At 44.3% G+C, this 27,255-nt stretch overlaps 2 protein-coding genes across 10 annotated transcripts in view; one reads left to right on the forward strand and one right to left on the reverse strand.

Moving 5' to 3' along the window:
- Window positions 1–3,259, forward strand: part of NTPCR (nucleoside-triphosphatase, cancer-related) — a 64,176-nt gene extending 60,917 nt beyond the window's left edge. For all 3 annotated transcript variants that reach the window (XR_005214487.1, XR_005214488.1, XR_005214489.1), the window contains one exon: window positions 497–3,259. The gene's annotated coding sequence lies outside the window, so the exon portion shown is untranslated. The remainder of the gene's footprint in view (window positions 1–496) is intronic.
- PCNX2 (pecanex 2) overlaps window positions 1–27,255 on the reverse strand; it is a 380,796-nt gene that overhangs the window by 5,623 nt on the left and 347,918 nt on the right. For all 7 annotated transcript variants that reach the window (XM_037821056.1, XM_037821068.1, XM_037821046.1 and 4 more), the window contains 6 exons: window positions 22,680–22,913; window positions 20,457–20,569; window positions 6,811–6,955; window positions 6,104–6,334; window positions 5,228–5,502; window positions 4,388–4,557 (listed from right to left, as the gene is read on the reverse strand). In XM_037821056.1, the coding sequence (XP_037676984.1) occupies window positions 4,388–4,557; window positions 5,228–5,502; window positions 6,104–6,334; window positions 6,811–6,955; window positions 20,457–20,569; window positions 22,680–22,913 (1,168 nt within the window). The remainder of the gene's footprint in view (window positions 1–4,387; window positions 4,558–5,227; window positions 5,503–6,103; window positions 6,335–6,810; window positions 6,956–20,456; window positions 20,570–22,679; window positions 22,914–27,255) is intronic.

Below are 27,255 nucleotides of genomic sequence, written 5' to 3' on the forward strand. Positions count from 1 at the left end.
TGAGCCTTGGTCACTGAGTCAAACAAGATCCCTGTTACTTGAATTTGGTTCAAATTCATCCTTCAGAACTGCTCCAACATTGCTACTTGGCTCAAGCTTTCTTTGCCACGCCCTTCCCCAGAGTCCGTCAAAGGCTTTGGTTCTAAGTCTTGAAGGCTCCGGCTTGCTGCTTCCTTATAAGGGTTTGTAGGGGGTGGGAAGTGGCCGGGGTGGGGGTGGGAGGATGGAAGGGGGGAATGTTCTAATTGCACACGGATATGGAGATGGGACACAAATCCTGTCTTCATATGCTCCACGGGGAAAGAGCAATTCACCCCAGCAGAAGGTGGTAAATGCCCTATTATGGCTTTAATTACCATGGTAGTAAAAAGGTGCCATTTAATTCTTCTGAGGGATGAGAGAGGGAGGGCAGGGACAAGAGAAAGAGGTATCTGTGTCCTGGGTATGGGGGAGGCAAGTTGCTCCTTTCTTGTACTTAATATTTGGGCCTTTCTAGATTTCTTTTAGGGGACCTGCTATGGCTGGGATGTCTCGAGATTTCTCTGCCATCTCAAGCTTTCTCGTGGGCCCTGGCTACCAGTTTCAAGCAAACGGTCACACCGAGTCGGGGTCCCAGCCTGCCCCAATGGCCTCTGCAGAGCAGGAGGTGTGCTTCTGCTGGCTGGCTTGGAAGCCTCGAAAGCGAGCTTTGGAGAAGAGTCGCCCCAGGAGCTCGCACCCAAAGCAGAGCCTGGAGCAGCTGCTCTGGCAGCAGGTGGGGAGGACAGGAACACGGTTTCTGGGACTAATGCCCCACCACCTGCCCTCAGCTCACCAGGCACCCACAGGGACTCTCATCCAAGCGTCTGGAGAGGTGGCTGCTTGCTCTGCAGCACTTGTGCCCTTCAGTAGACCATTTGAGGATCTTGGTTGGATCTAGAGATAACCTGACTTTTCTAGGGGCAGGCAAGTAACTTGCAGAGGGCAGTGGCTGTGTCCTGCTCTCAGGGAGCATGGCAGCCCGTAAGGCTGGAGGAGACCAGGCAGGGCAGACAGCTGAGGGAGGCAGGGGGTGAGGGGCACGTAGCCAAGGCTTTGGCTCATTCTGAGGAAAATGAGAACCATTATTCAACAGAAGAATGACATGAACTGACTCGAGTTAAAATAAAATCCCTCTGGTTGCTCTATATAGAGAAGAGATTTATGATTTTGTGCAATTGTCCAGGCTGTCAAAAGGCCAGAGCAGAAAGAAAGCAAGATAGAGTTTTTTTCCTTTGTAAACATGGGGAGGGGAGGGGCATGCCCGGTTTCCATTTCCCCTCTCTCCTTCCTACTGTCTGACCCTTGCTGGGGGGCGCCCAAGTCCCCGGATAACTCCCCACTGTCAGCCAACTGAGTGTCGGGAGGGCCCTGGGGCTGCCGCCCTCTGCCCCGTGGGCTGCAGGAGAACAGTGTCCCTGCCACACCCTCCCTGCCCAGTGAGGACCAGAAGGAAGCCCTGGCTGTAGGAAGACCTGGGTCTCCAGTTTTGCCTGCTCGTGGGGCCAGAAGGAAACTCAGTTGTAAGTGGAACCCTTTGCCAGGGGACAAGGCAAAGTCATGACTAGCAGGGGACACTGCCAGCAGCCACAGATGGAGTGCTGGGAGGTAGTGTGACCTGGTAGCTATTCAGTCAATAGTGGCTTCCATCAGCTCAGCCCCAGGGCTCGGGGACAAGGACATCGTTCCAGTTGCAGAAGGACTGATGAAGTGAGGCAGGGTCCCGGGGCCAGGAAATGGAGGGGGTATGACAGTTAGGATTGCAGGATCTGGGGCCATCTAGACTGTGTTCAGATCCCAGATCAGTCACTTACTAGGTGGGTGACTTCAGGCAAGTTATGCCTCAATTTCTTCATCTGCAAAATGAGGCCAAGGAACGTGCCTATCTTGTACAGTTACAGTGAACTGAAAAGAATTTATACATGCAAAGTCCTCAGGACAGTGTTTGACACATAATGTTATATAGTATTAAATATTATTTCAGCAAGGATGCAGTCAGTGAAATTTGGGAGCCCAGAAAGGGCAGGCACAGCAACAAGGCTGGTTTGCCTCACAGCTGCCGATGCTGTGGCCAAGGGCGTCGTAGAGGCCCCCTGAGCAGGTGGGGCCGGGAGGTTCTTGGGGGCTGTGAGCACAGGGCCAGGTGGGGCTTTCACCAGTCAGGCCTGGGAACTTGTAAAAAGTAGAAAGCCAAGAGTGGCCTTGGTGTGAGCAGTTTTAAGAAGCAATAAGGGAACGTGAACAGCTGCTTTGGGCTCTAGAAGATCCTACTCCAGCATCTGCCACAAAAGTCTGGGACTGCTCCCAGCCCTGTGTCTCCAGCTCTAATTGGGAGGGACATTCACTCCCTCCAGCTTCTGGATTCTGTGAAGAAGAAGGAACATCAGCTTTACTCTAGACCAGTTGCTGGTCCTGTTTTACTCATAAGAAAGGGGACGAAGGCATTTCACTAAGTCAGAGGCTCGTCCAGCGCATCCTGTCTCTAATTCTTTGAGGGCCCGTCACCCACTCCAGCCAGTGCGTCTCTTTTCAGCCTCCTGGTTGATCTTGCCCATGGTCCACACCAGACAGACAGGTCACTGGGACAGTGCAAGCAGACGCCAAATGTCTAGGTATTTCACCATGTGGAGCCCACCTTGCATTTTCCCATCTGGAAAATCACTTCAGTGATTTTGAAACTTACCCTTTTCATGCAGTAACAAATGTTAACTGAATTGTGGGAAACTCCCCTGCCTGAGAGCCAGCACAGCTCTGGAGGTGTCCAGACAGGGACTCTGCTGGAGACTCTGGGAAGAGGTTATTGGGCTGTGGGTGGGGGAGACCAAGTCCTTTTTCCTCTTCTGAGCAACTAATTCAACTTCTTTGCCCAAATCTGTGTATTGTCCATGTTTCTATAAATCCTTACTGTTTCATTTAAATCCTCTGCCTTGCTCCGTGCACCACCAGGAGGCAGGGACTGTTTGCTGACTCATTTGGGCAAAGGTGGTGGGGGAGCATGCACTCAGAGGCGCTTAATATATGCTCCTGGATACTGAGGGAGAAGTCAGGCCAAAAGGTGATACTACTAACTGACTTAAAAGGGCAAAACCACAGACCTATCAGCCAGCAGGAACCAGGGTAGAGCATCTGTGCCAGTTTGAATGTATTATGTCCCCCAAAACGCCATTATCTTTGATGCAGTCTTGTGTGGGCAGATGTATTAGTGTTGATTAGATTGTAATTCTTTGATGAGTGTTTCCATGGAGATATGACCCACCCAACTGTAGGTGATAACTCTGATTAGATTCTTTCCATGGAGGTGTGGCCCCGCCCATTCAGCATGGGCCTTGATTAGTTTACTGGAGCACTATATAAGCTCAGACAAAAGGCACGAGCTTGCTACAGCCAAGAGGGACACTTGGAAGAACACACAGAGAGCTGAGAGCAACCAAGAGTGACATTTTGGAGAGAAGCTGAAGCCTAGAGAGGAACGTCCTAGGAGAAAGCCATTTTTAAACCAGAACTTGGAGCAGACACCAGCCACATGCCTTTCCAGCTAACAGAGGTTTTCCGGATGCCATTGGCCATCCTCCAGTGAAGGTACCCTATAGTTGATGCCTTACCTTGGACACTTCATGGCCTTAAGACTGTAACTTTGTAACCAAATAAACCCCCTTTTATAAAAGCCAATCCATCTCTGGTGTTTTGCATTCCAGCAGCATTAGCAAACTGGAACAGCATCTGACTCTCCTGTGTTCTGAAGAGGCTGGGCCCCCACAAATCCTCAACATCTCTGTTTCCAACCCAGCCCCCTGCCTCCAAGCACAGCACCACCAACGTACTTTCAGAACTTATCCATCTGCTGAGGCATTTGGGCATCAGTTCAAGCGTGTTTTTAGACTTGAATTCAGCCCAGCCTTGGTCCCAGCCACCTCCTATGTTCTCACCAGCTGACACCCTTCTTACCCTCTTTTCTTATCCTCTGAAATGTCAAACGTAACAGAAGGAAGGTGAGAACTAGAGAAAAGTCAGAGAGGAGGAATGTTTGTGCAAATTACACTCTTGGAGATGGGGGTAGGGGATGAGCAACTCAGATCAACACCCTGTCATGGATCAATTGCTCTTACATAGCCTGGCCATAGAAGGCACAGAATCAAATAGTTATTGAATGAGTGAGAGATGGAATTGAGCATGGTGATCACTGACAGATGAACAGACAGACAGATGGCTGGGCTGGCCAAGATAGAAAGATACATGATAAAGGCCCTGATACGGATTTTTATCACAGGAATGAGCTCTCAGAGGTTAGACTCACAATGTGATCCCTGGTGTTGATCTCTGGGAGAGAATGAGCCATGACCAGTGACCCCAAGGCCTCTCCTGCACCCACCTGTCCTCTGGGGTCCATCCCGGTTCCCGTCCTTCCTGGGCTGCTCCATGCTGCTTTCCTGGCTCTCCCCACTTGGGGCATTGCCCCTGCCTGCAGACAGGGCCCCTCCTCCATCCACATCTTCAATGTTGCTGCCGCTGGGCTGTCCAGCATGGCAGTCCTTCCGCATTCTGCGAGTGGGAGAAACACTTCAAGAATTCCCACCAGAACATTCTGGAGACCCCTAAATGTCCCCACCACAGCTGTGTCCAAATTGGTACCCAGGACCATGCTTTGCCGGTGAATTGCACTCCCAGATGTGGGCAGGGAGGGGCTCTAGTTCTCCAAACCTTAGTGTCTAATGAATGACTCCACTGCACCAGGATGGAAAAGCTTTCGTCCCCACCTTCCACAACAGCCCTTAATTCTGAGGCCTGGAAAAGAGCTCCAGCACCTTCAGGCCACACTTCTTAGACTTCATTCCAACTAACCAGAGACTCATTACTGAACCCAGGTAAGAAGACTCTCGGAGTGCGAGGTGCATGCTGTGGGGGTCAGGCACGGTTAGCCGTCACAGATCTGGACATTTACTCCTAAAGACCCATAGCCTCTGCAGGTTGGAGAAGCTGGGTACATTTGAGGGAAATAGATTGTCATCTGTATGAGATTTCCCATCAATCCACAATCCGAGACTACTTGTTTAAACAAAAGATCTGTGAGATCCCACCTGGGCATAACAATTGTAATCATACGAGAAAATAATGATCAACAGTGGAATTCTAATCAGACATACAAGCATCCTGCATGATCCCTACCCCCCACCCCACCATCCAGATAAAGGCCTTTAACGTAAAAACCTACCTCAGCCACTTGGTTCGGAACCACGTCCTAATGCTGTCCAAACTGGCAGTTCCCCCCCAGATGGTCTTCAGCTGCCTGTGAGTCCCTAGGTAGGATGTGGTTAGGGGGGAAACATACATGGGATACCCCAGGGGCTGGTCGCAGGAGGAATTAATCAAGTTGCGTAGGACCTGCTTGTTGTTCTGGATGCTGCCACGCTCTGGGTTGCGGTTGCGAAGGAATATGAGCTCCTGCTGCTGCCCAGCCCAGAGGCCTCGGACGCATTCTTTGTTAACCTACGGGTCAGGGAAGAAACAGGGAAGAATGGACGGTCCGTGTTTTCCAGTGTGCTGGTTTTAACCTACAGGGAGTGATCAGGCCCGGGACTGGATATCTGTGACCATAACGCTGTGACCTGAAGCTCTTTGCATAGTCAGAATGGCGGTCCTGAAGGTGGGTGTGATGCCGTTTTCAAATGGGGACACTGAGAGGAAATCAAAAGAAAGGTTTTGTTTTAGCCCAGTGGTTTGAAGCAATATGGAATAAGGAATCATTGGGAATGAGGCTCTTGGGTCCAGGAATGTGTAGTTAGGGGAAGGTCTGGAATTTCTCTGAGAGTCTTTAAAAATAGGCGAAGTCCTGATTCTCGGCTAAGTGTGTTTCCACTGGGACTGGCCACAGTCCTTGCCTAGGCGCTGCCTCTCCCAGGGGTGGTGGTCCCGGCCCCTCACCCTGCCTCTGCTTGCCGGCCACCGCTCCCTGGGAAGCTGTTTACTGAACGGAGGATGATGGCACAGGGACTCAAGTGTTGGTGCCAGCCACCGTTCTATGTCTTCTCAAATATACCCAACGGGACTCGTGCCAAACGGACACCCGGGAGGTGTGGCTGCTCCCTACCTTGATCACCCTGAAGCTCAGGAAGCTTCTGTGGAGCCTGATGACCTTGTACTCGTCAGCACCCTCGTCCACCACGTGTCTCAGGGTCAGCAGCTCCTCCTTGTTGGACAGCACCGCGGTCCTCCAGGTGGGGTCGCCCTCGTGGCAGATCACCACTTTCTTCTCGAAGGACTGGATGGCTTCATAGAGGACCTCTGGGTCTTCATACTCATCGGGGCAAGTGAACTGGTCCTGGGGAAAGGACGTCCCTTTGTGGGCTCGGTGAAGAGCAGAAGAGCTGATCCTCAGGGGAGTGCACAGAACGTGACTTGGACAGTGGCCTCCAAAGCTAAGTTCACGTCCACACCTTTACTCTCTCCCCTGTTCGTCTTAGTCCTGCACTGGACACAGGGGCAACTCCTCATTGCACTTGCCTAATCGATAGGATGTGCCTGGGGAAAGAGCTTCATGGCTAAGGTTTCCCTAGTTTTAGATAAATTCTGAGCACTTCTGATATGCCATTTTCTCTGGCTAACATCCTCTTCCTTCACTCCTCCCTGAATTATTACCACCTCCTAGTAGCTCCGGAGGACAAATCACCAGTGGACAATGTCAAGGATCTCCAGATGACCTCAATGCTCACTTACCTAAGTAATAAACCCACACACAAATCACATTCAGAGACAAGGGACCATAGTTTTTCAAAGGTCTTTTTTTTTTTTTTTTACCTGGTGAAGCTTCAGTGACATCCTGATAGCGGGAGCAACAACTTTATGCAGTAGATCCATGTCAGCAAATACCCACTCATCTTGGGCTGTTATTCTAAAGTCACCTTTGAAGAGGGCATGAAGACCATACAGGAAGGAATCCAGGCTGTCAAACAAATTCGTAATTGCCATCAGTTCACAGTGAAAAATGTTCGGAAGCCTGTCATTTTGAGCAAGGTTTGAGTATTCCATTTGTCCACTTCAAAAATTATCTTACCTTTAGGCTAATCCAGGAGGAAGACGGCCACGGCCCTACAGCCTCACTCCTGCCCTTCTAACAGGTCCTGGTATCAGGGTGTGGAAGTCCTTTTCAATAATTTTAGGAGCCACAGAAGTACTTGATCTTTGAATATGTGATTTTAGAGATCCTGGTCAGAACTAGCATAACATGTGCACACTCAATTTTAAACTGTGAAGGAAACAGGCTGACTTATTCCAATACTACTACCAACTCTCCATTTGTCAGGACTGCTGATGCCACCTGTGGAATAATCCAGGAGCTTTTGTTTCTCTTCTTTGTATTTCTGGCTCTCATTTTTGAGCTATGTTACTCATAATAAAAATTGGATTCTACAACAATATGGAGAGAAAAAGTAAAACCCAATGAAACCTCAAAATTTTAGATTCTCAGAGAACATCCATTTCCAACTCCACCCATTTTTAATAATTGGAGGAAGAGGTAAAATAGTGAAGGTTAAAATGAATGACTAAAGATTCTTTCAGGAATATCTGGCTTTTTATGTTTCCAGATTTTCCCTCCCTTGCCTGGTTAGAGAAATCGCTCAGGGCCTGGGTCCTTTAAGTTTTTTGATGACCATGGGGAGTAGGTTCGGGAAGGCTATTTATCCCATGTTCTGAGGAGAGGAAGAACTGTTCCTCCTTTCTTCTTTCTTTTATTCCTATTATTAAATTGCACCTGTCTTCAACAACCTGGCCTCTAACATCTTGTGGAAACTGCAAGAAACGGCACCCCTGATAGATTGAACCAGGACAGAATGTGGGAGGAAAAAATGTGTGTGAAGGAGCATCTCTGAGGATGGCTGGCTCATAAGGATTTAATGACTTGGCTCACTGAGCAAGACTTTTGATTCAACACAGTGCAACAGACCTGCACAGAGGGAAATGGTTCCACTGATTGCTATTTTAGCATTTAGTTGTAAAATGTACCACTATCATTAATTTCCTTCTAGAACTCCCTTGAGAGAGCTGTAGCGGCTTTGCGTCAGAGCAGACTGTGGGAAATTGAAGCCAGAAACCAGCCAGGCCCAGGCCGAGACGGGCTCGGGGTGCTGCAAGCTGGCAGAGCTCTGAACCTCACAGAAATATCCTGGAGGCAGCTTTCCTGAAGTGGCTCTCCCTCCCAGAACAAAAGCTTCCTGGGGCTGTGAGCGCCAGCGACTGCCTACTGGGCACCAAGAGAAGAGTCAAAGGATAGCAGAGCCAGACTGGAGTTGAGCTGATGCTGAGAGTGGAAGTTTTAAAACAGGAAAATGAGTCCTCTGCTCTCAACTGAAAGCATTTAACCATGCTGCTTGTTATCAGAGAGAGGCTGAGTACTGAAATGGGAGAGCTAAACCCTAAAGAAGGGGTGGGAGAGATTCCCGAATGGATGCTTGGAATGGCCCTGCGCACACACGTGGGAGAGAAGACTCCTCCCGCTGCAGGGATGGGGATGGTGGCAAGGAAGATTAAGGGACCCATCCATGAGCCCCCAGCAGCGTCCTCAGGGAGGAATTCCAGGTAATCGGTCTATTGTTTGTGCAGCTGCATTTTCAGGGTAACCACAGACTGCTTATTTATTAGTACAGAAAACCAAACTTCCACAGGAACGTCTCTAAAATTCTTGCGTTCCCACACCCCCAACAATAGATGTTATACTTGGAATTCCCATTTTCACAGAAAATAACATGTTGTGGTGCCTAATGCTGTTCCATCAAAATGATTCTCAATGTAGAAAACAAAGACTGAATGAGAACCTCACTAGACTTGGGGGTATTATCCCTAGCACCTTTCAAATAAAGGCATCCTAGAAGAAAGGTGTTTCATTACCTGCCTTCTTGCTTCAGGAGAATAAACTGAGCTGGTTAAATTGTCTCTGGAGGAAAGCGGGGAGGTGGGAGGGACATGCTGGGGGCAGCCAGGGGAGCAGGGTCTCTGGCCATCTGCAGCACATTTCTGATTGGGAACTTCAGAGCGATCTGTCACTTTAAGACTCTACTGAGAAATGACAAGTCCCTACCCCCAGGCCAACAGCTGGGGCTGGAGTTTTATTGCTGGGAAATAGTGTTACATCTGAGTCAAAGTTGGCCTCTCCATGTGGACTAACCTCACCCCCCATCCCTTCCCCTTTCCCACCCTGTAGTGTATTGGTGGGCCAGGGCATCCTGGAGTTTGTCAGCGAGGCAGTCAGCAGTGCAGGAACACCCCAGTCCAGTTGTGTGGAATTACATAGGGGGAAGCACAGGGCAACAGGCACCAGAACAAACCTGAACCATGAGGAAACGTGTCAGTGAAGCATGTGGACAAGCAGAGAACCAAAGGCTGAGGCACAGTGATCAAAATGTGCTTAGATGGCACCGTGTAAGTGCCCAGAATTTTAATAAATAAAAACAGAATGAGAAAAAAATATTATTCCCTAATATGATGATGAGTGGCTGATACTTGAGTGCATTTTCTTTTTAATTGGAAAAAGCTGGTATTCATTGTTCAGACTTCACTACTCCACTATTCAACCCGAGAATAAATTTATCAGACTGTTCCTTCCCATGAGTCTATTAAAAGGGACCACATTTGCACCCCTTCCTGTTATCACTTTGCCCTGCTTTTGCAAGGGTCAGTCCTCATTTTGGAGAGTAAGGACTTGCTTGCATAATGGCCTTGCCACATCGGGGCAAGGCTCTTGTAAGACTCTGTGTGTGTGTATTCATGCGTGCGTGTGTGTTAGAAAGGAGGCTCGAAACGACCCTGTGCCACCAGCAGAGACAAACCTTTACACTGCCTGATCTCTGTGACCCTCTGATTATACTGACTCCTATTTTTGTCTTCTGGTTCCCAACCCAGCTTCCTATTAAAGATGGCATAATCAATGGTGACGAGTACTGATGAGAGGGGTGGTCAGTATTTAAGCACAATTATTTGCATCCTTCCTGGCCTGAGGCTGTGCTGTTGCTTGCAGAGCTACTCATTGCCAATATCTAGCTCGACATTGGCTCAAGGCTTAGGCTTTAGTGGATCTAGCCCATTTCTGTATCCTCACCTTTCTTGGCAATGGCAACTTGGGGAGAGATTGTTGAAAGAAAGGTTGTTTTCACTTCCTTCTAGCTCAGCTTTCTTTATACACAGAGGACTTCCCACTGCTTGATTCTAGCCAGAGGTTGTTAAAAGCCCTCTAGGGCCACTTTTGTTGAAAATCATTAGCCAACTCAGCCCAGTTATCACCTGCCACCCTCTAATACAGTGGGTCTCACCCGGTGGTGATTTTGCTTCCCTTGGGACATTTGGCAATGTCTGGAGACATTTTTGGATGTCAAAACTGAGGAAGAGGGGTTGCTACTGGCATCTAGTGGATAGAGGCTAGGGAAGGATGCTGCTACAGTGCACAGGACAGCTTAAAATATCAGCAGTGCCGCTGCAGAAACCCTGTTCTTGAAGGAAAAAGGAGTCCCACTGAAGGACGAAGATTTCAAGTTTTGGACAATGGGGTCATTATCTTGGATCCTTATCTTACTGACTCTTGGGATTCAGAGGGCAACAACTTGAATGCTAGGACAGTTTCTGCAGGACTGGCAGTGGGACCCCTAAAACAATGATTGCTTTGTTCCTTTTAATTTCCAAACAGGCCCATTTACTATGTGTTTGCAGACTGGCATGGTGAACAGCCTTCTGCTGTAGTGCATTACTATAAATGGAGAGCTTTTAGAACATACACAAACAATTAAAGTGATTTGCAGACCTGGTTGCACCACACACACTGATGAGTAAGGGAGATGCCGAGAGCGTATGTGCACATCCACCTAAATCTCCGTCCCGGGTTCAGACAGCATCTTCACCTCGGGGACCACAGCATGGCTCTCTTCACATGCTTCGTTCCCCTCTGCAGAACTCAGCAACGATGCACTGGTTTCCTGGTTAATCCCGTGACTGCCAACCACACTCTCTCCTGCTATAGTTTCCCAAACAAAAACAATGGCCTCAGCATTTAGCACCATCTCTGAGCAACTAAAAGGAAGGCAGGAAGAAGATGGCACCTTACATTTTTCTGGCGATTTGTGGATTGCAAAGTGATTACCATCCCATAATCTTATCTAATTCTCAGAGATGTCTGTACAAGGTATATGATTATAACCACTTCATATAAGAGGAAACAGGCCAGAAAAAGTTGAGAAAGCGGATGAGATGGGTGAGAACAAGTATTTAGTATTTCATGCCACACTGAAGAAGCCATAGGAGCAAATCCATGGCTCCCTCCTGGCTGCCTCCCTCTCTAGGAAACACAGAGTTGCTCTAAAAAGGTGACTGGAGTCGTCATCTTAAAAGCCAGCTCTGAGGTTTTGTTAGAATGACCCAATCACTTCAAAGGCCTAGGCTTGAACCACAGGAGTTAAAACACTACCAGAGTGTAGTTTTTGAACTCATATGTATGTCACTTTCCTCAGGTTGGTTCTTCAGCAATTTTACAACTTAAATTGGTGTACATACTATGCATACATCCTGAATCAAGAGTGAATTAATATTTCTTTCATGCAACCTTGATCTAGAAAGTTACCCGATTGGCTCTAAAATCAAGCCAACCCCTAGTTTGGATTTCAGCTTCCTCCTACCTGGTCAAGATCACGTGGAGGGAAAAGATGATGTCTCTCAAATGAGACAATGATGCTTCTGATCTAAGCTTGATCTTGGCTCTGATACTTGTGGGTATTTGGGCAAGTCTCTTATCCTCATTAACATTTATTTCTTTTTGTGTATAGCAGAGGCCCAGTTTGAGCCCAAACTTGGTTCATCCTTAGGATCAAGTATGTCCTGCGATATCTGGAAGCTTGGTGAGGGGCTTCCTGAGACTCTCTCTACATGGGGATGGAGTGTGCAAGTTTGGTTTGAGGACAATGGGCAAGTGTCAAGGGAAGGGCCCAGTCTGAAACACCCCAGGGTCCAGCATTCATTTTGTCCTCTGGCCCAAGCCTCTGGGGCCAATGCCTGAGTCCTGAAAGACAGAGCTGGTGATCAGAATAAGTACAATGCAAGAGAGGTAGGGCATGGAGAGTGCCAGGTGATGGCAACTTCTACACGAAAGGGGGCTAGGCCAGCAGGAGAGGATGAGAAGCCACCCACGGTCCACGATAGTGCTGGAGCCTGACATGCCCCTGAGCCCGGGCCACACTTAGCATCAGTGACCACCATGCAGATGGCAGCAGTACCAGCAGCACTTTCTTCAACACAGTTCCAGCACAGGATGCTTCGAGGAAGGAAGCTTAAGTAGGTGAGGAGGACATGGTGGGTGCCCTGGAGTAGCCAAGAGGCCCCAGACAATGATCTGGGAGCAACTGAAAAAATTCCTACAGGGCACATGGAGATTAACTTCTGGAAAGTATTAAGCAGCACAGCGTGGGGGTTAAGAGCCAGGAGTCTGGGTGTGAATCTCATCTCTGCCACTGTAAAACACTGCACAAATAACTACTCTATGCTTCAGGTTTTCCAGCTATAAAACAGGGCCAATAATAATACCTACTTCATCAGGCTGTTTACATGATAAAATGCCTTGATTTAAGTAAAGCACTTGGCACTGTACTGGCCCATAGTGATCCCCTAAATGTTAACTGTTATTATAATTCTTATATTCGCTCCTGGACTAGCATACTCCAGGCAACACAGACTTCGAATATAGGGTAAGGACGTTTATATCGAACCTCATATAATCACTGGAAAGAAATCATATTGGCTAAAGAATTTCAGTGGTCCCAAATAAATTAAGTGTGAAATAGCCCCCAAACTCGGAATAAGTAAAAGGCAAGATTAGATGAAGACTTTTTCTCAAAGGCATTTAACCTCATGGTGTTTTAACGCCCAAGAGTTCTATGCTCTGAGCTTCTGCAGCAGTGGGATTAAACTCTTATTGTCTAGTGCAGACTGCTTCCTAAGGCCAGCCTGAGGACCAGTGTCTGGCTGGCTACAGAAGAAAGAATCAATCACCTGGACAGCTTGTTCAAAATAAAAACAGATTTCCAGACCTAAGGCCCAGAGATTCTAAGTTGGCAGTTTGTGATGAGTCCTGGAGGTCTATATTCTGGTCAAGCTCCTCAGATGATTTTGAGGTGCAATGAGATTCAGGACTCACTGGACCAGAGCACCTGGTTGTCTCTTAAAGACGTCAAGACGTTTCAGAGAAGTCAAGGAGCTAGGAACATGGAAGGTCACCCGGTAAGCCAGGCCAGGGTAGAAGGAGAATTTCCCATATAGAGGTAATTTAAGGCCCCAGAAACACTTGCTCTCCTATCTAGGCTAGGAATTTCATTCTGTGCTTTAAACTGAGATATTTTTCTCATGCTCCAAGTTTATGACTTTAGCCCGATGACTTGGTTTTATTCTCTCAGGTCAGAAGCTTTCATCCTGTTTACTTTGTTTATTTCTCCTCTAGAGTATGATTTTTGGGTTTCTAACCCCACTGTGGCAAATGGAACTTAATTTCATGTGCAAGATGATCTAGTATTACGTCTGCTCCCAATGTTGGGCCTCACCCCCATTAAAAGCTTGGGAGGAGAAGCCCAGATGTCATCATGGGTTTCAGAAAAGCAGTGTTTTCTTTAGTCCTCCGAGAGGAGTCAGAGGAGCCGGTAGATGGTAGATGTGCCCACAGCGTGACCTCCGGCCACCAGCACGAGGGCTTGGCCTCACACATCCAGACATGGCTGGCTTTTCTATAATCTTTCAAGATCAAATTTCTCTTGAGATTTTTCAAACTTTTGGAAGCCTATTCACCTACAAGAGTCAATAAATCATCTTCTTCAAGGTTTTGCTGCTGTAAAATACAGCTATCTTTGCTGATTTTTTACCTCCATAAATGGAGCATTGACCAGTATCCAGCTCCTTATGACCTCTCATGTACTTGAAGACAGTAATTGAGCAATCTTTTAGCCTATAGGGTCAGTGAAACTATTCTGACTTTCTCCTAAAACATCCTTTTACATTTGCATGGCTTTCTTCACTGGAAGACCCATGTCTCTAAACAGATATCTTGGAGACCCATGTCTCCAAAAACACCAACTTAAAAAAAATTATGAACATTTATTTGTCATAACCATATTAGCCCATTCCACCTCCATAACATATCAACATTCTATTTAATTTGAAAACATTTTATATAATTGACCTCTTTTGCTTACTTATCATTTAAGATGGTTCTCAATTTACTCATCCTCCCTAATTTTGTGTGTGTGTGTGTATGTGTGTGTGTATTTTTTTTTTGCTTTCTTGAAGATGATCCATCAAAGTTATGTAATTGATGCAAAGTCAAAGCATTCTCACAGCAAATCAAAAAAATGATGCAGAGCTTGAGGTTTATGCCAGATAGCTGCATGAGACTTAACTAGGGAGGCAGTCTTCAAAAATTGCCTGTTACTCTTTAAAATTAAGTATGTGAAGATGAATTTTTGGGTCTCATAAAGCACACCTAAGGGCCTAATCCTGTTTTTAAAATTATATAAGGATAGAGCATGTGCACACACACACATTCATTATGAGTCACTCTTAACTTTGAACATAGATATAATTATGCTAAATTATACTAAATACTAGCAAATTGAATCAACATTGTATAAAAGAATAATGTATCATGACCAAATAGAGCTTATCTCACAATTACAAGGACATTTCAACATGAGGAAATCTATTAATGTAATCCATTTACACTAGTAATTAAAAGGAGAATAATATAATTTGCATGTGTGAAAAAAAGAATTTGAAAAAAATTCAACGTCCTTTTCTGATAAAAGCTTTAGCAAGCTAGAAAGAGAAGGAATCTTCCTGACTTGATAAAAAAAAAAAAAGGTATGAAACCTAAACCAAACTACGTCCTTAATGCTAAAATACTAGACTCACTCCCTGTAATGTCTGGAGTAAGGCAAGGATGCTGTGGTTGGCACAATAAGGATCCCCCAAAGACATCCATGTCTAAATCCTGGGAACCAGTGAATACATTACCTCGCATAGCAAAAGACTTTGCAGATTTGATTAAATCAAGGATCTGGATGGGGAGAATATCCTAGATTATCTGGGTGGGCCCAATGTAATCACAAATGTTCTTAAGAATGAAAGAGGAAGGCATGAGGTAGTGTCAGGGTCAGGGAGAGATTCGGAGGTGCTGCCCCGCTGACTTTGAAGACAGAGGAGGGGACCATGACACCAGGGATGTGGACAGCCTCCAGATGCTGGAAAAGGCAAGGGAACGGATCCTCCAAAGCCTCCAGAAGGGATGCAGCCCTGCCGAGACCTAAGTTTTAGCCTAGTGAAATCCATTTTGGGCTTCTGACCTCCAAAACTGAAAGATAATAAATTCATGTTGTTTTAAGTCCCACTAAGTTTATGGCAATTTGTACAGCAGCAATAGGAAAGTAATACAGATGCCCAACTAATACAGATACACCTACCTGCTACTGTTTAACATTGCACTGGATGCAATAGCCAGGGTAATAAGAAAAAGCAAAGAGTGGAAAATATTGGAAAGAAAAAATAAAAATTGTCATTATCTGTAAATAAGTCTTTCTACCTAGAAAATCAAAGAGAATAAATTGAAATATTATTTTAATAACAGAGTTCATTAGGGGTGCCCAAAACAAGATTAATATGGAAAAAAAATGAATGACTTTCCCATACACCATGAGTAACCAATTAGAAAATGTGACAGGACAAAGAGATTCTATTCACATTCACAATAACACAATAAATATATTTAGAAATAAATCCAGTAAGACACTGCAACCCTCCAATGCAGTAAATGGTAAACTTTACTGAAGGACATAAAAAATACCCTATATTATTAGGAAGATACACCATGTTATTGAATGGAGCTCAGTTTTTCTCAAATTAATCTGTAAATTTTATACAATCTCACTCAAAATCCCAACAGTGTTTTTGGGAATTTGATGCCAAATTGCACATGATAAGAAAATGAAGAGCAGCCCCCTGTCACCAAACAATAAAAAAAAAAAAAGAAAAATGAAAACACAGGGTGACTTGGCTTATGAAATATCAAAGCAATGTATCATCCTGGAAAACCAAACAGAATGATATTATTGTAGGAATAGACAAATTGATCACTTTAATAGAAATGTAAATCCAGAGGCACATCCACTATATATGGGAATTTATTATATGGTGAAACTGTTTTTCAAGTTAGTGGTGATTTTAACTAAGTAACTAATGATGAACTACTAAGCAAATGGTATTAGGACCATCTGCTTGGGGGAACAAAATGGATTCCTATCTCACAAATACAAAACAATGTTCTAGATGAATTTGTTGGGAGACAGTAGTCCCCGGGTCTCTTACTTTCTTATATATCCTGCTGAGTATGCCAAGGATGCAAGGCTCAGGCTATTTATCTGGACTGTTTTTGTAGTGACCAACCTTCAGGGATGAAATAAAGTCTCCCTCTGCTATAAAACAGCAGATTCCCCAAGCTCAGTGTTCTTCTCCTATAATGCAACCCATTGCACATTCAGGTGCCACCCCGACTGAACCTGGGGGGCAAGGGGAACCAATACAAATATGCTGATGCTCATCCTGCTTGCTGTGCTGTGAGTAATAAAGTTCTTTGTCTCTGATCTAGGAGACTCATGTTCTCTATGAAACAGCAACACACTAACTCATTAGCTAATAAGAAGGGTAAAATAAAATCCCAGACCTGGTGGGATTCAAAAACTAAATGCAAAAACTAAAACTATAGTCTAACCAGAGGAAAACCGAAGCTATTATTTTTATATCCTGGAGCTGTAAAAACATTTTTATGAAAGACACAAAATCCATAAATCAAGAAATGAAATTTTAAAAAGATGTCATATATATAAAAAGTGAAGCATGATGGGAAATATCTGTAACACATATAACAAGGTGTTACTATCTTAATAGGTAATTATCCCCTAAAAAATTGGTAAGATCCAACAAAAATAGGTAAAGCATATAAATGGGCAATTCACAAAAAATATATAAATCACCAACAAACATAAAAAGATCTTCATCCTTACTACTAATAACAGAAATAAAGATTAATATAAGAATGAGGTCCAAGTTTTTACCCAAAAAACTAGAAAAAATTTAAAAAAAGATAGAATGTCTAGCATTAGTGAAGAGATGGCAAAACATTCTTGGTAAAGAGAATGTGCAGTTTGGATACATTATGTCCCCCCAAAAAGCCATGTTCTTTAATGCAATCTTGTGGGGGAAGACTGATTATCTGCTGATTCAGGTGGAACCTCTGATTGAATTATTTCCATGGAGGTGTGGACCCTGCCCATTCAGGGTGGGGCTTGATTAGTTCACTGGAGTATTTAAAAGAGAAGCTAAAAGCCGACACAGACCCAGATGCTTGCTGATGCTTGGAGAGATGCTTGGAGCTGTGGACAGAAGGACGTTTGGAGATGCCAAGCTAAGAGATGAAGCCCAGAGTTTGCCCCGGAGAAGCTAAGAGAGGACTCCCAGATGCTTAGAGAGAAAATGCCCTGGGAGAAAGAAGCAAGAACGCACAGGGATTGAGAGAGAGGAACTAAAAAGCCCAGAGACATTTTGGAGAAAGCCACTTTGAAATGCAACCCAAAAGCAAATGCCTTCCCAGCTGACAGAGGTGTTCTGGATGCCACAGGCTGTTCTTCAGTGAAGGTATCCTCTAGTTGATGCCTTAGTTTGGACACTTTATGGCCTTTGGACTATAAATTTGTACCTGAATAAATCCCCTTTATAAAAGCCAATCCATTTCTGATATTTTGCATAATGGCAGCGTTAGCAAACCAGAACAGAGGATAAAATCGTGCAGCCTTTTTTGGAGTACAATTTGATTATACCTACAAAAATTATGTTTTATATTTTCTTGAGTTCTGGAACCATTATTTTGTTTAAGCAAATCATTTTTGGGTCCCTAACATATAAAACAAAAAGCACAGCTGCTTTGGTTGAAGCAGAGGTGGGGGCCCTGTCAGGCTCTACTGTCTTCCCTGCACTGTGCCGCTCCTGCTCCCCACAGCATATCCAACTAAGTCAGAGCTTCATGGACTGCAAATCCTGAACCACTGGCCTAGGACAGCATGTGAAATAAGCTACCTTTTGTAAGTCAAGGACTGAAATGAAAACACTGTTGTAGGATTTCCTATGGTGTGGGACCTCTCAGTAAACTGAACCAGTCCTAGATAATCAAAAGTTTCCATAGAATGCCAAAAGGATTGTTCCCATATTTATCTCATCACTAGGTTTGGAACAAAAAGAGCTGACAATTTTTAGTATGAGAAACTATTGAAAACAAAGACAATCCCATCAAAACAAGGTTTTCGATAAAGCAGCTTAATCTAGGAGGAAAAAAAAAGTAGACCAAGAAAGAAATGCTTGGACCAGGAATATTCAAACAAGTTACACAAAGAACAAGACTGAAGAAGTCTTTGAAAGTATCTTAGATATGAAAGAGTAAATACCTGAGTATGGGATCATTTGAGATTTTTAAAGAAAATCTGGAATTTAATAGTAACTTGAAATCGATCAAACAAAAGACTTGTTACATTGTTATAACCATCTGCCTAAATTCTGTGAATACCAAAAGACTAACTTTGGTATTTCAAGTACAATTCTCTTCTTAAACGCCACCCTCTACCTACAGTTTAAATAGGAGAACACATCATACTATTTTACAAAATCCACAAATGATTCTTCTGCTAGACTTTCAAATGATTATCCTCATTCCCAGATACCACAGAGGGAACTGTCAGGCTCTAGGATGAGGCTGGGTCAGACAGATGCAGAGAGAGGCCTGGGAGACAGTCAGCATTTCTCTAGAGCATTTTCATTATTTGTGTTTCTCACCTATGAAGAGAATCATAAAATTCTGAGGTGTGGGAGTTGAAAGAGTAGCTGATGTCACAAATTCTAATTATCCTCAGTTTGTACCTTTCCTCTTAGTGACTCAAGGCTACTGCCTCCAGAGAGAAATGAAACAAATTGACAACCGCAACACTTCACCCTTCCTCAATTCACAACATATAATTTATGATACCTTTCAACAACCTGTCACCACTAATGACTCACAGCCATCCCCTTCAGGAAGGGCATTTGGAAACACAGTTAACAGCAAGTCTCTCTGGACTTGTCTGAGTCGGTTTACCTAATGGCCTGGGGTGGTGAGGACTGTTAAATAGTAGCATGGTTTTTGCCCTTAAGAAGCTTGTAATCTAACTTAACACAAAACTCACTCAAACCAAGTATCAAAAGACTCCTTTTCTCACAGCACCATATTAAAAATACAATCAGAAATACTGAAACCAGTTCAATTCAAGTGGAGGAGAAACCAGTGAGAGGAGGTTAAATAGGATTCCCAGAGATTCCAATTTTGATTGTGCATTGGGGCTTTAGCCATTCACTTTATTATTATTTTTTAAGCTCCCTAGTTCTGTGTGATTCGTAACCTTGGCTGCATAGTGAAATCACCTGGGGAGCTTTAAAAATGTACTGGTGCCTGGTCCCACCCACAGAGATCCCCATGTAATTGGTCTGGAGTAAGCAGAGTATGGCTTGGGCCTCAGGGTATTTAAAAGCCTCTCTGGAGATGTTAATGTGCAGCTGGGGCTGAAAAACACTACCCCAAGCGACTGAATGGGCAGGCAGCCTTCAGAACCACTGGTCCATTAACCGCCAATGCCAAAGGAAAAGGAGAAACCTGTGATGTGACCACTGATGTGGGCGATTAGAAAGTGCCTAGTGAACAAGAGCAGTTTCACTGGAGGGCGGGGAGCAGAAGGCAAACAGGTCCCGAGGCACTGGCGCGCAGGAGCAAGAAGTTCATTTGCGAATGGAAGAGACCACGTGAGTGACAGAGGGTGCCAAAGGGCCAGGAGACAAGTCATTTGTCATTGTTCGTTTATAAGAGAGACTTGGCCTGTTTACATACTGAGGAGATGACTCAGCAGAAAAAGAATTTGAAAAAAACCAAAGAAGCGATTATCCAGTTAACTGAAGTTTCGCAGAGACAGGACAGAGTAGGCTGGAGACTAGAGCACAGAGATGAGGATTTTCTTTGGGAGGAAAAATAGGGAGAGGGAATTAACATTTACTGAGCATCAGCTCTGCTGGGTACCAGGCTAAGCACTTTGTTTGCGAGATTTCATTTACTCTTCCCAGCAAATCTGCAAGAACCACTGTAGAACTTCTGGGTCTTAACATTTCCAAAGCTGATACTCCAAAAGATCACAGTAATCAAGAGTCTTGTAGCCTCCCCAACATGATTTATATGGAAAGAACTATCTGAGAGAAGTATAAAGAGTCCAACATTTTAAAGTAAAACGTTGATAAAACCTGTCAAAAAAAAAATAAAACGTTGGTGCCTGTACCAGCCTGAGAGTGCACCCGCCAGTCCCCCTTACCTGATAGCCATATTGTGAGCAGCAGTTCCCAGCGCCCTCCTCGCCAGGATGCACAGGGCAAAGGACAGCGTCACCAAAGGGGAGTCCTCATCGCTGTCCAGGGTTGTTGAAGGCTGAAAGAGCGAGGCCAACGGTTCAACTTTCCCAGTTTCCAATATGTACCAACACAGCATCGTAAATGCACAGTTAGGGGAGGCTTTTTATGCCAGCCATCATGATCATCCAGTCTCCTTTAAAATAATCCTGGGGAGGGGGAACTTTCTCTTTTCTGTACCAGCTTCTTATGGTTGGACACGGGAAAAATAAATAAAAATGGGGACACTACTTTAGAGTAAAAAAGGGGCTCAGATGACTTAATTCCTTAGGATTTTTAATATGGCATTTCAGTTCATAAAGATGAGCAGAACTTGCAGGCAAATGAATGTCCCCTTTAATACTACTCGATGGAGGAGAGATGTGGTTTGGTCGAGAGAGAAGAAATGCACAAATCAAGTTAAAATGAGGGTCTTGTATTCTCTCCATAATTCAGGGCCCTCTGACCTGACCGTATGTCCACAATCAACAATTAAATGAAAAGGGTTGTCAAAAGTCAGCTTATTTTTAAAAGGGAGAGTGTTGTATCTGAGGAAAGTAAAGTCAAAATATCTTTTGCAAAAAAGAAAAGAAATAACATCAACAACCAGGTGAGGAAAGAGAGGAGCCATCATGGTGATAGCTAAGAATATCAATAGATTATTCAAATATCTCAACAATCTGCAGAGTCCAAGCATGGTAAAGATGATCAGCTCACGCTTTCCTTGGTTTATCTGGAGAAAGCGGGTTCTGCTACCTGCCTTTTCTGGCACCTGTTTTTTATTTATTTTTTATAGTTAAATTCAGTTTTATTGAGATATATTCACATACCATACAATCATCCATGGTGTACAATCAACTGTTCACAGTACCATCATATAGTTGTGCATTCATCACCCCAATCTATTTTTGAACATTTTCCTTACACCAGAAAGAGTAAGAATAAGAATAAAGAATGAAAGTAAAAAAGAACACCCAAATCATCTCCCCTCCATCCCACCCTATTTTTTATTTAGTTTTAATCCCCATTTTTCTACTCATCCATCCATACACTGGATAAAGGGAGTGAGATCCATAAGGTTTTCATAATCACACTATGACCCCTTTTAAGCTACATTTTTATATGATCACCTCCAAGAGTCAAGGCTACTGGGTTGGACTTTGATAGTTTCAGGTATTAACTTCTAGCTATTCCAATACATTAAAACCTAAAAAGGGTTATCTATATAGTACATAAGAATGTCCACCAAAGAGGTACTCCGGGAGACTTCAGGCAAAATTGTAAGCAGGTTTTGCAGTAACAAGCTTCATAAGGGCAAGCCCCAAGACAGAGGGCTCGGCACACCAAACTACCAGTCCTCAATGTTTGTGAGAACATCAGCAACAATCTGGCACCTGTTTTTAATCACTCATAAGAGGGTCAAGGATCTTGGCTCACGTCAGGGTTTGGTTTACACCCTTCAGGACAGAGCAAATACTTCATCAGCTGCTGAGGGAGTTGTTTTCAACTCGGATCCACTTTTTCATCAACCACACATTGATTCGGCCATCAAATAATGAGAAGCAAAGTAAACTGACTCCCTCCATTTGCTTTTCTCCCCTTTCTCCTCTCCCTCCTCTTCTTTTTGCATGCTGTCATTGCTCTTGATTTCAGTTCTAAGAGGCAGGATTCACTTCCAGAATTGTCCTCAGCACAGGTTCAATATGGCACCAGAGAAAACAACTACAGAAGTACCTTGGACCATCTTATTGCTAAACAGAATTTACATATCCACAATTCAATAGGTTCATTAAATCCTCCTGAATACATTCAGCACCTATATACTACTGTACAGCAATCTCAAAATGTAATTTTAAATGAAGATGTTTTCAATGATTTAAAACTAGCCTAGAGGCTTAAAACTGCAGTGACCTACAGCACAGAATAGAGAGAAATTTACCTTCAGGGCAACTTCATTGAAGACATGGTATATGAATCCTTCCATTAATTTTGCTTAATGGCTAAATAAACATTTATCCAAATACTAATGTTTTTTTCTCTATTTTATTATAATCTACCATGGGGTATAAGAAAGAAGTGAACTTTGCAACGTTTCTTTCTGTTTTTTTAAATTTACATTCAATGCCCCCACCTCCACCTCCCTTACCTACCTCTTGTCTTTTCTGTGCACAATATTGAATCCATTCTAGATAAACATTACAGTAGCTAGCTCTGGTTATCCCCTGAAGACACGGAACATAGTCATCATCAGTGTTAATGGTGAACATTGCAAGGTCACGCTCAATATAATGCCACTTGGCAAAAGGCTGCAGAGACTTCAGAAGTGATTCATTTTTGATCCAGGAGAGGAGTTTGGGAGAAGTTACCATGTAGTATATTATACTCTGCAGAGAGAAAGCAAGATTTTGAGGCTTTAAAGCCATTCTCAAGCCAGAAAGATTTTTATTTATTGTGTTTCAGAAAGTAAATCAATCGCAGGCAAGTATGAGACATGAAATCTTTACATGTGGTATCATTTGTATTTCCTGCTAGATTTAATTTATAAAGCCCACTTGAGACATTCTAAAATGTTCTCTCTTAAGGTCTGTTGTAAGGAAGAGGGAAGTGAGAAGAATATAATGCTAACAGAGTGTAACAGAACAGAATGTTTGTGATGATAAAGAATGACAGCTGTTCTATTCTTTCTGAGAGAAGCACAGAGGGCCTGTAGCACAAAAAAGCACCTCTAGAATTACTGCAGATTTCTGAGTCCAGCTGAAATAGATTGGGGGCAGCCTCTTCATCAGAGCCCCAACCAAAGGCTATTTAAGGAATCAAAATGACACAGTATCTTATGGAAAGTACTCATGATATAAAATTGTTTTAACATGCATACATATGTAGTCTTGGGAACCCGTGACATTTGACATTTCTGATGGGTTCAAAAATAATCCATGTTTTCTCCTTCATCAGACAATCATGAGTACCAGTTGGGGAAAATGCCAACCTCGGGCTTCATTATTCTGAATCACTTTATCAAGAACCACTTGTAGTGTTCAAATGTAGTCCTCCTACAAAAAGGCTAAGCGCCTGGCCTCAAAAAGTAAAGATACCACAGGGAAAATGAAACTCCAAGCCTGCCAGAGGCCCATCAGTCAACAGATCAAGGTACGCCGTTGAGGAGTTACTTCCAATATTCACTACAGGTCATTATAACAGGAAGCTGGAAGCAGTGCTCAGCGCTATGGAAGGCTGCTGTGGAGCCCGGGAGCATGGCTGCACATCTCACGGAAGAATCAAGAGTGACAAAGGAGGGCAAGGTGTTTGATGCAAGGAGGTGACAGTGTGTGCTCTGGTTAGAATCAAACACTTAATTGAAGGGCTCCTCTGCTGATGAAAACATTCTTTCCAAATGACAAGACAGAAAGTAATGTATGTTGATATGGACTTGAACTTGGCCTTTCCTTCTGAAAGGAAGTGGGGGAGAGAAACACTCTCAGGGAGGCTCCCACCCATAACCTTGTGCTGTTCCCTCTCTTTGGATGGGAAAGGAAATCCAAAGCTCCAAGGTCTGAGGTTACTGAGGTGTCTGGTTTCTGTTTTTTTTCTTCAGAAGTCTGGGGCAGGTGAAGGACAGACACCCATGCTCTCTGCACTCGGGCTAATCAATCACCAATGCTGAACTTAGCCTTCTCTGCTGGTCAGGCTGAGGGTGGCCCGGCCTCCGGGAGGGCTAACCTGTGGCTAATGGCTTGTGGCCTTCCGCCCTTTGGGAAACCTTCTCTATAAGGCTCTGCAGTATAGTTGACCCCAAAATAGGAGAGCAGGAAAAATGAAGTCCCCAGGTAACAACTATAATTCAGTAGTTCCTGCGTTCTCCCACCCTCTGTAGCACTGCACCTCAGGACAATGGCTGGCCTTGAGAAATCCCTTCAGTGTAAATAGGGAGGGAGGGAGAGAGGGATAGAAAGAAACCAAAAGTGGGAAGTGGAAAAGACAGAAGCACTAAAGAGCCCACTTCTCATCACGGTTTTGAGATTTAAAATGACGGGTTTAGCCCAGGGTCTGGCACATGGCACTTAGTCAAGAAACAGTAACAGTCACATCTCGATCGGCTATCAGCTCTCTCCCCTACCAGCAGGATGAGCCGAGGCTCGGGAGGCTCAGGGGAGACAAGCAGATTCAGCAGCAGCAGCAGCCCAGAGGGGTCTGGAGCACAGGGGTGTGGGGACGGGAAGGCAGCAGGAGAGGAGACAGTGGAGTCTGTGGTGGCCACCACAGCGTGCGTCTAATATTCACAAGTACAAATCCTGAATCTGGAGCGTTTTCTGCTGTCTACTTTCCGGGTTAATGGTTGAAAGCTTCTATGAGGTTGACAATTTAAATAGCCCAAAGTTACCAGCAGGAGTGTGCTGATGCTCAGGACCTGTGATCACAGGCCCGCTGCTCAGCTGCGAATTAACAAGGGAGAAAAGAAATGTGCTCTCCGGCAACAGACGGATCTAGCAAACATCTGGTCTAGTTTTCTCCCAATGTGTCTTAATCACATGGACTAGACAGGAACAACAAACAAAAATCAAAAGGCAAAAGTAAACCTTTGAATTTATTTCTAGGGAGGAATTAAAATAACCCTACAACTGATGAAGTCAGAATAGTTAACAAAGACTTCAAATCCCAGAGGTTAAAACTTCCTCCTCTAAGTCTGGCGAGACCTTGCAGTGTTGACTTTCAGATCCATGGTGTCCCCTCTGCTCAACCCTCGGCTTTCCTATGTGTGGGGGAATTGCAGTGCTACCACCCCTCCCTGGGAGAAAACACAACCACCCCAACTAATGGGTAAACCATATCCCATTTCTGCTTGATTTACATAAAAATTCTGTCACAGAGACATAGTCGGTGAACACGGTGAAATCCTCCCTAATCTGTCAGAATGAAATGAAATGGATATTATCCTAAATGAAACTGCCCAGTGAATACACTGAAAACGAATTGACTGTGTATAACCTGAACCAGGTTGAAAGCAGGACCCCTTCTGCATTAATTCACAGTATCTGGCTCCTCCAGCAGGGATTCTCCTAGTTTCTCATTTTAATTGTAGATCAGCATATTCTATCTGACAACCAATTCTAGGAAGAGGACCCTGGCAGACAGACCAAGCATTCTGGATTTTTTCACTTCTTATTCTGCAAGGCAAGCGATAAGCACAGCTTTCAGAAAGAGCTAGGCAGAAACAATGGCAGCAGGAGAGCCAGGCACTCACAGAAAGCTGATTTCTTGAATGCTAAGAGGTTTTTAAACACTAATAAATTGAGGAGAGATGGAGGATGCACCAGGGAAAATCTCCAGTCGTCAGGAAGGAAATGATTTCAAATATATTCATAGAGGGTGGGGAAACTGACCCAGTTTATTAGAAGTTAAAAAAAAATTCCTTCTGCATAAAGGAATTATTCCAAGTTTTTCTTCATTTTTAATTTGCCTGTCCAATAATTTTTTTTTAATAATAAAAAGAATGAAACTGAACCCTTGAAACTTGAAGCAATTCAGAGCTACACAGGCAATTTTGTTCATCAGGCAACCCAGGCTAAAGAAGAAAATAATTGCTTTCACTCCAAAATGCTGTTCTTCAACTGTAATAGCCACACAGAACTCCTGGAATTTCATTTAACTTACTGTCTCATGGGACTGAGTGGCCATTCTGAGCCACCCCTCACTGAAGGGTAGTACTGAGTAGCCCTGAGCGCTGTATTTAGAGAAAACCTTGCGTGAATGGCCTCGCATGAGGTCCCGTCTGTCTACAAACCTCAGTCCCATCTGAGCTCTCATCTGGAGTTAAGACAATTCTGCTTCTATTGAACACAAACATGTGTTAGTGGTTCCCATACCTGCTGTGTATCAAATCACTTAAAGAACTTATTAGAAAATATAAAACCTTCTTAAATACAGGCCTTCAGAATCAGAGTTTCTGGGAAGAACATGGAGATGTGTGTTCATCTGTCTTCCTGGGTGGGTCTGATGTACAGGTCTGCAGCCTGGCTCCAGAGAAGCACTAGGCTGGGTGACAGTCACTGCACCATATTCCTCTCGGGCCTCGCCTACAGCTCTCATTTTGGGAGCACTTCTCTTTCTTAGAAAACAGAGTTAAGGGCATTGTTTTCCTACAAGACAACTATCACCTGGCAGAGTTCTACCACCCCTCCCACCCCAACCCCTCAGCCCTTTTCTACTTGCACTTTATCCTAGATTTGTTGATCAGATTCTCAGTTGTTAATTTAGAAAACAAATAGGGGACTGAGAGATATGTTTCCAGGATTTAGGAGAAGAGGAAGGTGCATACCAGCTGCAAGTCCAGAGGAGGAAAGCAGAACAGTTTATTTGGGCATCAGAAAGCAAGTCCAGGCATGGAGTCCCCAAGGCCTCTGGAGAACTGGAGGAAGGGTAAACATGGAGAGGGCACTGTATCCCTCCCCTCTCCCTTCTCTCCCCTTTGTGGTGATCTGCTTGCCTCATCATGTGGGCCAGGTTTGTCCACACATCTGTCCCATAGAAAGTTTATGGGAGACCCTGATTCAGAGACTTGGTTTGGTATTGAATCCCCTTCTTGCCACTAATGCCTGGAGCAGATGGCTCTGACCCTTGCCTAGATCTGCATCTTTTCTATCCAGACTTTATGGCCTGGATTCCTAATCCCATGTTACCTGGAACCTTTGTTCATTCAGTCCAAAAAAAGGTAGCAAGCATCTCAAGATA

Source organism: Choloepus didactylus, chromosome 2 (genome assembly GCF_015220235.1).
Source record: "Choloepus didactylus isolate mChoDid1 chromosome 2, mChoDid1.pri, whole genome shotgun sequence".
Taxonomy (NCBI): Eukaryota; Metazoa; Chordata; class Mammalia; order Pilosa; family Megalonychidae; genus Choloepus; species Choloepus didactylus.